The sequence below is a fragment of the Lathyrus oleraceus genome, chromosome 6 (genome assembly GCF_024323335.1).
Source record: "Lathyrus oleraceus cultivar Zhongwan6 chromosome 6, CAAS_Psat_ZW6_1.0, whole genome shotgun sequence".
NCBI classification, from domain to species: Eukaryota; Viridiplantae; Streptophyta; class Magnoliopsida; order Fabales; family Fabaceae; genus Lathyrus; species Lathyrus oleraceus.
The window spans coordinates 8,211,744-8,227,235 of record NC_066584.1 but is presented as its reverse complement, the minus strand read 5'-3'; the positions used below and the strand labels follow the sequence as shown (position 1 = coordinate 8,227,235).

At 31.9% G+C, this 15,492-nt stretch overlaps 1 protein-coding gene across 1 annotated transcript; it reads right to left on the bottom strand.

Annotated features, from left to right (window-relative positions):
* Positions 1-5,287: 5,287 nt before the first annotated feature.
* LOC127091258 (cysteine-rich receptor-like protein kinase 44) lies at positions 5,288-15,492 on the bottom strand. The gene is made up of 7 exons (XM_051029842.1): positions 14,567-15,492; positions 14,362-14,484; positions 6,853-6,992; positions 6,547-6,757; positions 6,216-6,453; positions 5,984-6,134; positions 5,288-5,842 (listed from the first exon to the last, which is right to left on the bottom strand). Exons 1-7 carry the CDS (start codon positions 15,387-15,389, stop codon positions 5,534-5,536), a joined length of 1,995 nt encoding a protein of 664 aa, XP_050885799.1. The 5' UTR covers positions 15,390-15,492; the 3' UTR covers positions 5,288-5,533.

Here is a 15,492-nt window from a genome sequence, read left to right as displayed (position 1 = left end):
ATAGACTATGAAGTCTCGTTTTTACCAGATTCTGAAGACAGTAGTCTCTAAACTCTACTCAAGCTTCATAAATTTTAATATGAAGTCTCTGGCTAGAAGTGAATGACCTAAAGTCAACGACTAAAAGAAGAACATGTGGAAAAAGTATAATCAGTGCAAAAGTAAATATCATTTCCACAACCCTAAAAATCAGGAAAAGGACTGTACTGTTGTACCAACGTCGTTTCTCACGTCCCATCCTCGTCCACTCTATGCTGCAAGCGCCACTATATTATTGTAGAAACAAGTGACCTTCATAGAACTATGATATTAAGGATATTCCAATTCCATCCTCCAACATATCTATTCTTTCCCATATAAAGAGGTCTTGGAAGTTTGGAAAATAACTGGTTGTGAATAAGAAGAACACACATACGTGAGAAAGAAAAAGAAAAGTGTTTTCACGCTAAAAAAACTATATCACATTTATACACTTAGAACACTTTTTGAATATATTTTCTTAGATGTAATACTTGTTTTTAACTTGTGTATATGCTTATTTTTAGAAGCACTTCGTAAACACAATCTTGTATTATTAACCTTTGGTTAAATTCCTTAAGAGATTGGGGTATAGTCAGATTTCTCAACAAGTACTAGGCAAGTTGTCTTTGAGTTTACAATCAATTCTTTGATTAGTGGATTAAGTTTTTATTGAAAAGGAGAAATCACTTTGACAGATGGATTTGACGTAGCTTATTAGTTAACAGCGAACCAAAATAAAAATAATTGTGTCTTTTATCTCTATCGAATATTTTGTTGTTCATATTTTTGGATTGCAAATTTTTTTTAATACAAAAACCCAATTCAAACTCTCGTGTTTCTTGAACCTTTATAGGTTGCTTATCTAATCTTGTATATGCATAATATAATCCTTTGTATGGTATAAATTAAAACAATATTTTTTTTAAAAAAGCCACAGAAGCAAACATTTAGGGCATGTTTGAAATGCTTCTTAAAAACTGTTTTTTAATTTTTAAAAACTAAAAGCTAAAGAATTTGTTTGATAAACTCTTTTTAAAATAGTAGTTTTAAAAATTAATTTTGTTTTTCAGTTTTAAAAATTAAAATTAGAACATTTGTAAAAGTTGTTTCAGTTTTCAATTTCAATTTCTTATTTGGAAAAATTTAGAAAATGAAAACATGTGGAAAACACCAAATTTTCATAAAAGACATTTTGGTAATATTTTGATTTCTTATTCTTAATTTCAGAATGATCAATGATTAGGGTATACTATTTTTTTTATAATACGGTAAGAATTTCCGCACGTAATGTCCGCATGTAATGTTTTATATAATAAAATTATAAATAATAAATAATAAAATTATAATTAATAAATATGAGAGTGTTATTATTTTATTTTCATCCACTTAAGTTTTTTTTCTTTCTAAAAAGCCAAAACGCCAACCTCTTATCGTTTATATATATATATATATATATATATATATATATATATATATATATATATATATATATATATATATATATATATATATATATATATATATATATATATATATATATATATATATATATATATATATATATATATATATAAATAATTAATTTTATAAAATAATATCACGGTATATTTTGTTTTGATTAAAAATTTTTACATATTAAATACATACAAATTATATATGTCTAGAATACGTATTGCAGTAGTTAATTTCTTCAACTTCTGAAAGCTTTGTTTGCAGGAAACTTCCTTTTTTGTAAGTCTTGTCAACGGTAATGTCAACTTATAGAATCTCATAATGAACCTCCGATAATAGTCTGCCAAATTCAAGAAACTTCGAACGTCAGACACATTCTTTGATCGTTCCCAATTTACCACACCTTCCATTTTTGACGGATCTACGGCTACGCTTCCTTCAGATATGACATGACCAAGGAACTTCACTTCAGACATCCAAAACTCACACTTACTAAACTCCATGAACAACTACTTCTCTCGGAGGATAGATAATACAATCCTCAAGTGTTCCACAAGATCTTCAGGAGTCTGTGAGTAAGTCAAGATGTCGTCTATAAAGATCACCACGAACTAGTCCAAATATGGTTAGAACACCCGATTCATGTAATCCATAAAGACGGTAGGAACATTGGTTATTCCAAACGGCATAACCAGGAATTCATAATGCCCATACCGCATCCTGAAAGCGATTTTTGGCGTGTCCGAACTCTTCATCCGAATTTGATAGTACCACGACCTGAGATCAATCTCCGAGAACATGCAAATTCCTTTTAACTGATCCAGGAAGTCATCAATTCGTGGTAAAGGCTATTTGTTCATTATGGTAACCTTGTTCAACTGGAGGTAGTCGATGCACAACCACATACTACCGTCCTTCTTCTTGAAATTAAACTCGTTTGATATCCTAAATTGACCTTGTAATAACTTGGTGAATAAAACTTTGGTATTCAAATCAAGCCCCATGTCCATAGTAGATTAGAAATAAACTCGAACATTTGATTATCAAGAACAATATAGTTTCTAGTTGATACCCCTAGGCTTACGTGATAAGTAATCTAGAATATCTCAATCAAGTGGTACTGTTGAAAGTCCTTCCTAATAGGTAATCAATTTTTCAGAAAGAGAAAAACTTTAAGCACAAAGAGAAATAAATTATTTGGGACTAAAACCTCAATTATTACAAATGTCAATTCATAAATTCCAATTCAATCAAGAACAATAACCAATCCCTAGCATTGAAAGGTTTAGCTACTCTTAAATGTAGTAAAATTCATTAAAAAAGTAATAAACAATACACAATACATAGTAACGGGGGGAAGCTTCAATGGAAGAATTTGATGAATTGGTGCTTCACGTTTTACTTTTCTTGCTCCATATGAACTTTATATCGCCAAATCCAAGATAAAAACATCAAAATATCACTCTTCTTCTTTTAAATGCTCAAGTGAGTTTTTTGGACAAATCTGAGCGTCAAAACCTGTGAAAAATGCTTTGCATAAGTGTATGGGAAAACTGCTCCATTCCATACGCGTATGGATACACGTATGGGTGGAGGAGGATTTTATCCTGAAAGAACTCATACGCGCTTGGATACGTGTCTCATGCATATCTGTCTACTTGCCATACACGTCTGGGTACGCATCTTATGTTGCCATACGCGTATGTGTATTTATGTTGGTTTAGTTTGATATTTATTTATGTTTCGAATATTGATATATGTTATAGTACTTTGATAACAAAATATTTTGTGTGAACAAGTTATTAATACAACTCTGAAATAAATAAATTATATATTTAATTATAAGAATTTTCTATCTCAACTTTATTTAATAATAAAATTGTACATTTATATATTTGAATATAATTCACTAAAATTATAATTCCTAATTAATAAATTTTTTATTATTTTATATTAGTTTAAAAACAATTTTTAAAAATCGGATTATCAAATAGGATTTTTATTTTCTCATCTCTAAAACTGTTTTTAAAACTAGTTTACCAAATGAGTATTTTTATTTTCTCATTTTAAAAATAATTTTGAGAAACTATGTTACCAAACAAGTTTTTTAGTAGTTTTTTTCTTACAAATACTTTTCTAAAATATATTTTAAAAAATAAAAAACAAAATTGATTCAAACAAGTCCTTACTATTTAGTCTTTAGTTTTACCTTTAAGATGATATACTGTCAACACATTTTTTCTTCTACTAAAAAATTTCTTATGGGACATATGCAGTGGGAATAGTTTCAATGTGTTGTCATGTAAATAATTTCCTCCTATTTTGTTTCTTATGTATTTTACTTTCTAGCTGCATTTGTTATCCCGTGCATTCATATTTATATCTTTTTTAAAATTATAGTGTTTTATTTATAGGAAAATCTTTTTGAGATGCTTCCAGTTAATTATTATTTGTGTTTTTTGTTTTCATATTGTACTAGTTTGAATGATTTAACTGTGATATAATAAAACTTTTGATCCAGTATTTCTATGAATGCGCAATATATATATAGAATGGATTTTAATAGCAACGTATTAAAGATGAAGTATATAATACCGCTTTGTGGAGAAACACAATTAATCTTCTGCCTATAATAGCGGATCTTTGAGAAAAGCTATTAATATTTATCTTATAATAGCGCTTCCTTGAAAAGCGCTATGAAATTTATTATAAAATACTTATACATTTAAATATTTATTATTTTTTTTCTTTTTAATAATTTTAATTTATTTTTTCAATATCATTAATGAAGAATAATTTTGTAAAATCTTTTATAATTTTTTTTTATTCCACAATTATTACATTTTTTAATAAGTGTGAAAAATAAAAAACGATTTATAAATAAAAAGGGGAGTATAACATATTCTTTGTAGATGCAACTTTAGACTCGACTTTTAATAGCGCTTAAATAGTGCTATTATAGGTTGCCTACCTATAATAGGGGGATTTAATAGCATTTAAAGCGCTATTAAAACACTATGTTGACATAGTGAATAGAACTTGGTACTCAAAATTGGTCTACAAAGAACGTTTACTATTTTGATATAGGCGTACCCTTGCAACATATCGTTGCACCTATTACAAATTTTGAAATCATCATTAGTGTAATAAGGTTGGATGATTGAGCCATCTAAGAAACCAAGTTTGTTCTTCGATAATAAGAACCATTTCATCCATTTTCTCCGACTATTGTGATTTAAATCGTTGAGCGGTGATGCGATGAGAACAATGCCCGATTTTTCACCACGGGTGAAGATAATAGGGGATGGGTGGATTGCGTGAAGGATCAAATTGATTGTTATTATTGGTGGTTTCAGAGGAAGAATCAAAATCTTGCATGGAAGAAGATATAATTAATAATGAGAATGATTAGGAAATTTGTGAATTAGGTTTTGCAGATAGGAAGGGTTACTTCTTATGCTATATTATTGGCAGATTATAGAAAGATTGAAAAGGAAACTTGAATATTTGTATTCATCTATTATTGGGAGAAATTTTGAATACTAAATATGTGTACAAGCTGCACATATATTGTACCGGTGAAGGAGAGCAATTTGACAAACCTAAAAAAACTACCTAACCGTCAAAATAAAATTCCTCACAGATTTAACAAATAAAAAATTACTTAATGATATACTTGTATTTCATTAAAGTAAATGTTACCACAATACTTTTAAATGAATTTCTATCATAGCTTATCACAAAAAAAAGGAAGAAAAATAAATCAGTTTAATATTTAATCCTATGTTGTAAGCAAACTATAAACAAGACTGAATTATGATATACAAATTGTACAATGATATTTTTAATTAATACAAACTGAATAATACAAATTAAACACATGTCATACAAATTGTACTATGATATTTTTAATGAATACAAACTGAAGTTGGTTTCTATTACAATTCAAAATATATATTTGGTTTATTTAGACAAAATTACCAATATTTAGATATATCTAAATTTATTTATTATAATATACTACACATTATGATTATCATTGGCATGATTAAATTTCCAGCTAACGAGGATATAATTCTGTATTTGAAATTTCATTGATTGATTCTTGAGCCGAACTATGACCCCGTGATTTAATATCTTGAAGGTTTCGAACATCCATATGAAATGCAGGTTCTAAAGGCATAGGAAGAGTGATAGAATGACTGTTAAGCATTACTACAACAGAATTCATTGTTGGCCTGCTTGCTACATTCTCTTGAACACAAAGTAATCCAATATGGATGCATCTCATTATTTCATTTCGTGAATCATTATTTAATGCGGGGTCTATGATATTTGTTGCCATCCCCTCCTTCCAATTTCTCCATGCCTGCATAAATTTTCCCAAATAAAAATATCATACTAAGTTAGACATAATTTAGTTCTAAACAAATTTAAACTAGCACAAAATATTCTAATTTCATGCTTATAATGGCTTAGAAGATATAATGAGATGAAAAATGTAACTTACAAAGCTAGAGAGATACTCTGTATTCTCCCCATCGCGAACGCCACTATTTTTTATACCACTTACAATTTCAAGAATCAATATTCCAAAACTGAACACATCTGATTTTACTGAAAACTGTCCATGCATTACATATTCAGGAGCCATATATCCACTACAAAATAATACGTATATGTAAAGTCAACTAAGATAATTATTTTACATTCATAATATGATACTACTTTTAAAAACTTACTAGGTTCCCACAATTTTGTTTGTGTTTTCCTGTGTTTGGTCCTCGCCAAATAGTCTCGCCATTCCAAAATCAGCTATCTTTGGATTCATCTCTTCATCTAAGAGAATGTTACTTGCTTTGAGGTCACGATGAATAATACGTAGTCGAGAATCTTCATGGAGATAAAGAATTCCTCGAGCAATACCTAAGATGATTTTGTAACGCATTTCCCAATATAATTGTCCTCTCTTAGCTTGATCTGAAAATAACATACCCAAACATTTTAAATTTTAGTATTCACGCATAATTAAAGTAAGATATATTATTCAGTTCAATAGATATTAAAACCTACCAAAAATGAAGTAATCGAGACTTTTGTTAAGAACAAACTCATATATAAGTAATCTTTCTCTTCCTTCTAGGCAGAAGCCAAGTAGTCTAACTAAATTACGATGTTGAAGTCTAGCCACTAAAAGCACCTCATTTTTAAACTCCGAATCGCCTTGTCCAGAATCTCTTGATAACCTTTTGACAGCAATCTCTTGTCCATTGGAAAGCTGACCCTAAAAATTTAAATTATTTAAGAAGGATAAATTTTAGAATCAAGTTCTATAGTATATTATTTTAATTGATTTGGTATTTAATAGTGTTATTTTACCTTGTAAACAACCCCGAATCCTCCTTCTCCAAGTTTATTAGAAACAAAGAAATCATTGGTAGCATTACATATGGTGTTGAAGTCGAATTGCAGTGACTCAGATATTTCAATTTTGTCGTCTTCATCTTCTTTTTGAATTTCTATAAAAAAATGGGTAAAATGAAATTACCATATGTGATAGGAAACTAATATAATTTTTATAAGAATTTTTGTTATTGCATAGAGAATTAAGTACTTCAACCCTTACACACACAAAAATATATATACTTTTTTTAATGAGAAAATAATATATCAAACAACAGTGAAAATACATGGGATAATTCTACTAATTAAAACATAAAGCATGGCCAATAAAGAAAGTCCAAACACAAAAGAAATAACACAAATAACACAAAGGAAAAAAAAAGACAAAGAACAATAGTAAAACAATACAAAGAAAAAGTTTAGAGAACAATAATAAAACAATACGGATAAAAATCACCTTACACCAAAAACTACTAGACCAAATATAAAGCCAACAAAATAACGCTCTTAAGAAGAAAATACTACATTTAATAGGAGAATTGAGTTCTATCCCCCCAATTTCACAATATTATCAACTTATCGAAAAAAGTAGCCTCATTTTGAGACATCCCAATATCCCCACAGCTCCACATGCCAAATAGGCTTAAACCGTTTTTAAGCCAAGAATCATCTCAAAAGGTAGAGAAAACAAAGAAAAGAAAAGATAAAACAAGTTTTGAGGTATAGATGTACGTCACCTTTATTGTTGAGATTGTAATTTTGTGTCAAAATAATATTTTCGATAAAAGTCTGGTATTGTCGAAATGTTTAGTATGTCAAATTATATAGCTGTCAAAATATTGAAGAAGTGTGTCTTCGACAACATTTAAGACTTATATTTTATTTGTGTGTTTTACCTGAGTTAGTTAGGTTAGTTAGAGATTACTTTGTGTACAAACAATCTTAACCTATAAATAGGGAGACCCATATCATTGATTGTAACACATAACGAATGCAGTTGCCTAGAAATAAAGAGTAGAAGTTCCTTTGCAGATTTTACAATTCTTCTTCTTCCACTTTTCTTTAAAGCCCTAATTCCCATTTTTCAATTCATCTTTTCTTCTTTCAATAATCATTGTGCAACAATATCATCTTGCAATCAAGGTTGATTGATTCACTCGAGTGAAGAGTGGAGAACAAGAAGAGTAATCAATCAGAAATATTGATTCTTATTCATCAAGATTGGTTCATAATTCTTCAAGATTTGGTGAAATTCCATATTGGAAATTTAACGAATTTTCAACATCTGGTATCTAGAGCATTGAATGTGTGATTCTTAGGAAGTATAGCGTGATGAATCATCCAAATGGGTATTTTCTGGCGAGTCTCCAAATTATGAAGAATTATAATTATGAGAAATGGTGCAAGCAGATGAAGATTGTTTTTTATTGTCAAGATCTTTGGGATCTTGTAAAGGAGGGAGTGACGCCGCTTACAGAAATCGTGACGGATGAAGAAAAGTCTGCACACAATGAATTGAAGAAGAAAGATTATAAACGTCTCTTTATAATTCATCAATGTATTGATTTAGACAATTTTGAAAAGCTGAGTGATGTTGAATCATCGAAAGAAGCATGAGAAATTCTAGAGAAATCGTTTGGAGGCGTTGAGAAGGTGAAAAAGGTGAGGTTACAAACTCACAAAAGAACATATGAATTGCTTCAGATGGATAGGGTTACAAAATTGGTGAATCAAATCAAGGTATATGGAGAAGTGTTGACATCAAGATCAGTTGTCGCAAAGATCTTGAGGTCATTGGATCCAAAATCCGATCACGTGGTAGTAGCCATAGAAGACTCGAAAAACTTCTTGACATTGAGAAAGGAAGAGCTTCAAGAGACGCTTGAATCTCATGAACAAAGATGGACGAAAGAGATGCAAGTAAGTCGAAAAATGACGTGGCATTGCAGGCGCAATCAACAAGAGAAAAGAAAGAAAATGGGAAGTGGTTCAACAACAAAGGTAGACAAGGCTACAATAATTTGACTGGTAAAGGAAACCGGCAAAAAGGAAATTCGTTGAACCAGAGAAGACCCCCATACCAAAGTAAACAAAGAGGTGGTGCTGCTGGTAGAGGAAAAGGATGTGGTTAAAAACCTGACAAAAGTCATATTCAATGTTTCAATTATCAGAAGTATGGTCATTACTCTATTGATTGTATAGAAAAACAAAAAAATCAAGATAATGATGCAAAGTTTGCAAATCATGAAAAAGAAGAGATGTTGTTGATGTTGACAACAAAAGATGAAGAAAGATTCAAAGACCAATGGTACTTGGACTCGGGATGCTCATCACACATGACTGGTAGGAAAGATTGGTTCCTCAACATAAAACCCTTAATGAAGAACATGGTAAAATTTGCAAATGACAATACTCTAGCAGCTGAAGATATTTGCGATGTTCTGATTATGAGGAAAGATGGAAAAATGTCAGTCATTTCCAATGTAATATACATACCAATCATGAAAAGTAATTTGCTCAGCATATGGCAGTTGGTCGAAAAGAACAACAAAATGCCGATTGAAGACAAGATGATGAGAATTCTCGACTTATGTGGAAGGTTAATCTTGAAGGCACCTATGTCTCTGAATAAAACCTTCTGGATTAAACTTAATGTGATGGAGAATAAGTGCCTTGCAACTATAGCTAGCATGGATGAATGGATATGGCACTATAGACTTGGGCATCTCAATTTCAAACACATCAGAGATCTGAAAAGAAGAAATATGGTTTTAGGGTTACCAGAAATCGGCATTCCAAATGAAGTGTGTGAGGAATGTGTGTAGGAAAAGCAACACAAGAACAACTTCAGCAAGGATGTGGGAGGCAATTCGAATGCAATTCTTGAAATCATATACTTTGATCTATGTGGTCATATCCAGGTGGATTCGATTGGAGGTAAAAAATAGTTTGTCACATTCATAGACGATTTCATTCAAAAACTGTGGACTTACCTGATCAAGAAGAAAAGTAAAGTGATCAAAGTATTTGCCAAGTTTAAATCTATGGTCGAAAGACAAAGTGGTCCAAAGCTCAAGATTCTGAGGATGGTGGTGAAGAATATGTATCAAAAGACTTCGACACATTATGTGAGAAAGAAGGGATTGTGCACGAGGTGGTGTCACCCTACACTCCACAACAGAATATAACTACAACAAGAAATAATAGAACCATCATGAATATGATGAGAAGTATGTTAAAAGACACACACATACCCAAAGAATTATAGGGAGAAGTTGTGTTGACAACAACATACTAAATAGATGTTCAACGAAAAGGCTAGAAGGAATCACACCAGAAGAATGTTGGTATGGTGTTTAAGCCTAGCTTGAGTCATCTAAAAGTATTTAGATCTATAGAACATAAACATGTGCTTAATTAGTTGAGAAGAAAACTTGATGACAACTCAAGTCAAATGATCCTAATAGGATAACATTCGACTGGAGGATACAACTTGTTCGACCCAGTGAACAAGCAACTAGTGATCAGTAGGGACGTGATCATAGACGAGCTTAAGGAATGGGAATAAACTGAACATGTAAAGAAGGATTCAGTGAGAATCTTATGTGAAGAACCAACAAGTGAAGTCGAAAGAGAAGTTCGACAAGAAGAAGTCAGAGGTCAAACAAGCACAAGTAGACCTCAAAAAACCATACACATGCCTGCAAGGTTGCAAGAATGTGTGATCACATCAGATGATATGATCGATGATGAAGGTGAGCTGATACACTATGTTTTCTATGCAGATGTCACACCAGTCAATACCGCTGAAGCATTGAAGGATTTGAAGTGGGTGAAAGAAATGAATGAGGAACTGGAGTCCATCGAAGTCAGCAACACTTGGTCACTTATTGAATTGCCTCAAGGCAAGAAGGAAATTGATATAAAAAAATGGGAAAATACAAAGTGAAGTTGAATTTCAAAGGAGAAGTAACTCAACGCAAGGTAAGACTCATGGTGAAAGGACTAACGAATCGACTTCGACGAAGTTTTTGCACCTATTTCTAGGATCGAAACAATCAGGTTGGTTGTTGGTCTCGCAAACATGAACAACTGGCATATGTATCAGATGGATGTGAAATGGGAATTCCTTAATGGCCCCATAGATGAAGAAGTTTATGTTGCACAACCAGCTGTATTTGTGAAACAAGGCAAAGAAATCAAGGTATACAGGCTGCATAAAGCGTTGTATGGACTTAAGCAAGCTCCAAGAGTTTGGAATAAGAAGATAGATAGATTTCTAAGGGAGAAGAAATTTTTAAAGTGCACAATTGAGCATGGAATATATGTAAGAAGAGGTAATAATGAACTGCCTATATTACGTCTCTATGTCGATAACCTGTTGATAACAGGAAGTTGTAAGAAGGAGATCAAATGTTTCAAACATGACTTAAGAGAGGAGTTTGAAATGTCAAACTTGAGAAATCTCTCATACTTCCTTGGTATCGAATTCTACAAGAGTAGTAGAGGCTTAGTGATGCACCAAAGAAGGTATGAAGGCGAAATACTCAAGAGATTTGAGATGCAAGATTGCAACTCAACTTTGACTCCAGCTGAGCCCAAATTAGAACTATCGAAAGACATAGATTAAGATGATGTCAGTCCAACGCAGTACAAAAGTCTCATTGGATCACTTCAATATCTCTGTCACTCGAGGCCAAATTTAGCTTATTGTGTATGTATGGTGAGCAGATTCATGTAGAAGCCAAACTTAGCTTATTGTGTATGTATATTGAGTATGTTGTTGTCGAAATGCTCAATATGTCGAATTGTATAGTTGTCGAAATGTCAAAGAAGTGTGTATTCGATAGAATTTGATACTTAGCTTTTATTTGTTTGTTTTAGCTGAGTTAGTTAGGTTACTTGAAAATTGCTTGATGTGAACGCAATCTAAGCATATAAATAGGGAGGTAGCCTATCATTGATTATAACACACAACGAATGCAGTCGCATAGAAATAAAGAGCAGAAGTTTCTCTGTAGATTTTAAAATTCTTCTTCCACTTTTCTATAAAACCATAATTCCCATTTTCCAATTCATCCTTTCTTCTTTCAGTAATCATTGTGCAACGATATCATCTTGCAACCAAGGTTGGTTGATTCACTCGAGTGAAGAGTGAAGAGCAAGAAGAGTAATCAATCATAAATATTGATTCTTGTTCATCAAGATTGATTCGAAATTCTCCAAGATTTGGTGAAATTCCACATTGAAAATTTGGCGAATTTCCAACAATTATCATACGAAAATAGCATACCAAACATGAAAGTAAAGCACACATGTAGAGACTAAGTGATCTAATGACATTTGGGATTAACCATAGAAATTAAAATTCAACCTCGAGTCACGATGAATAACCCTTCGATGAAACAAATTGACACGAGTAAACCCTCTTTCTAACTATAGTTACTAAGAGAAGATAATGAACTCAAATGCGGTTGAACTTTTTCAAAAGTCGGCTCGAATACTGATCTCCTCACTTAAAATAGCTAAAATTCTAACTATAGTTGACATGATCCGACTTAAATAGCTAAAATTCTACAACCAACTTGGATAATGCATCAAAGACCCGTTATAATCCACAAAAGACAAAGGCACAAGTCAAAATGAGTCATTAGATTCTCCACCAACTAGCCTTTCAAATACAAATCTCTCTTCATCACTTGAGATTCCTTACCCATTGATCATACTCCTAATGGATAATGTGAAAAATATGAGATCCTTGTTAATCAAGGACAAAGAAAGTCTTTAAACTATAAGCATAAAGGTGAATTATATCCCCTAAGTATTCTTTCAAACTTTTATTGAGAACTAACTCCTCACATTGTTTTACCCCCTGTCTAGACAACCAATTAAATTATAATCATGTAAGGCACTAAACCCACCATACAATTCAAGAAGAGATTTAACATCCTTAGAATACTTTCTTCTACATTAAGACATATAACATTATTTTTAGAGAAGCTGGCCAGTGAATAAAAAGTGAGCCCTAACTAGGGGTGTTCAAAACCAAACCAATCCAATAGAAAACCGCAAATCAAACCAAACCAAATCAAAACCGCAAAAAACCGCATTTGGTTCGAATTCGTTTGGGTCATTTTTTAATAAAACCGCACGGTTTTGTTTGGTTTGCGGTTTGTATTTTGAAAACCGAACTAAACCAAACCAAACCGCATTATGTTACAACTCAAACTTCACTTATCCCACATCCAACCCAAACCTCAAACCTATTATGCCTTAACCTTACAATTACAAACGATTTTCTCTTAATCACACTTAGGGTTTCAATTTCAACCTTCTTAAATCTCTCATAATAGTATCACACATTCTTCTCATCTTCTTTTCCATGTAGGTCTCGCATATTCTACTCTAATAAGTCCTCTATTATGTTCTTTCTTTTTTATCTTTTATGTTACTATTTTCTCTTCCAATTACGTTTTTATTGTACTTTTCTTCTCAATCTCGCATCTCTTATATTCTTTTTTTCATATTCTCTAATCTTTCATCTCATATGTTTTTTTATGTTTTATTATAATGTCTTTGATATTATTTTATGCTATTATTTATATTTGTATTTTATTCCACTTTTGTCTAATCTGATTTTTTATATATTGAATGAAACGTTTTTGTCTAAATGTGATGAATTTTGATGTTATTTAGTAATGTATGAATGACTAAACACAAAGTTATGTCGTTATTTATAGGAGTATATATGGCTCAATAAAAATATTATAAAAAACCGAACCAACCGAACCAACCCAAACCGCATTGATTTGGTTTGGTTTGGTTTTATTTCTAAAAGCCAACCGAACCAAACCGAGCCGCATGCTTTTTTCTCTTGCGGTTCGTGTGTTTTTTATCGGAAAAACCGCTCAAACCGCACCGCGAACACCCCTAGCCCTAACACATCAAATAATCACTTTAAGAGACTAATAAAGATCTCTTATGAACATAGTATTATCCAAATATTGCATGCGAGAAAACACCTCACTAGAAACCCTTTGAAAAATTGAGGTACTAAACCAGCCAAATCAACCCTCTTAAGCCATCTACCACCAAAAGAAAGAGAAACGACACTAAAGGTTCTCTTGATTGGGACTCCATTGGACATTAAACTCGTTTATAGAGAACTCATTAATTAAAATAGAAAGGCTTCCTAAGAAGAGGCACACTCAATATATAGTCCCAAAAGGTCTAAGTGAATGAAAAATAGATTTTACCCTAGAAATTAACCACAAAATTCTCCTTAACTACCACCACATTGTTAAGTAGTTGTATAATGTTAACTATCAGAGACTTATTGGAATATGTTAAATTCTCCTTATGATAAATATTTAATTTTATATTCAAATTTGATTTAGATTTATAAAAATATCATTACACAAAATTAAAACTTAGACATGACATTGAAAATTAATCAAAGGTATGAGAGTGCTTCAAGTAACTTACCTTCAAACTTTTTCTGTGACTTCCTTTTTCTAAAATAGATGCATAGAAAAATGAAAACCAAAGCAACAATAGCAACTGGTACTGCTACAGCGATGCCAATGGTATTACTGTTATTGCTTTTTCCTGCACAAACCAAATCTCTCATTATGAGACCATGAAATATCAATAACTTCATAATTCATCTAACAAGGTTTAGTGTTATTACCGGTGGTGTTGGGTGGAGGAGACAGTGGCGACGGCGGTGGCAGTGGCGGTGATGCTCGAGGTTCATAAAAAAGAGAAGATGTTTCAAATCTCATATTACAACTAGGCCTAACAACTCTTCCACCAATCTTACCTTTACAACAACTTGGAATTTGTTGAAGATTCTCAGCCAAACATGAATTGCAATCATTTTCAGACAAATCAGGTGTACACTGAACCAAACCATATATAACCTCGTACTGAGGACCAGGTAAACTTCCAACAGCATATTTAATCCTAGAATCACCTTTCACAGCTCTACTTGTTAAATTATTCAACAAAGTCGTAACAACTTCATCAGACAAACTAACATCAACTGAATCATCCAAGTTATTTGAAGAAAAATAAGGAGCATCTTCCATGACACCTAATATTAATCGGTCGGAGTAACGCAACATACATCTTTCGTTTTCAGACCAAAAAACTGCTTCTCTTTGATTTGGACAAATACTTGTGAGATTTGTTCTTGAGCCGCTGAGGCATCGGCGACAATCATTCGGCAAAAGATCTCCTCGACAGAGTCCAATTGAATAGACTCTGTCGTTGTTTTCACCAAATGAAAAATTGTAGAAACCGTAGTTGATGTCTGTGTTGGAAGTGAGGGTGGTTAAAAGTGTGTTGAGGTTTTTGTGATAGGTGCTATTGGTTGTGTAGTTAGCTTTGTTGTTACTTTGATCACAAGCATAGTGGTAATTGTTTGTATATACAACAACAGCTGTGGTTTGAGATATGAAAGTTATGATTAGGAAAATTTGCAGAGAGCAAAGTAAGGAAGGAATAAACATATTGGTTGTGTTCTATTGGGACAAGGAATCACGATGAAGGTAGTGAAGATTGAAAACTCAGCAATATGAATGAGGCTCTATGTGGTAGTTGTATAAATAAAGT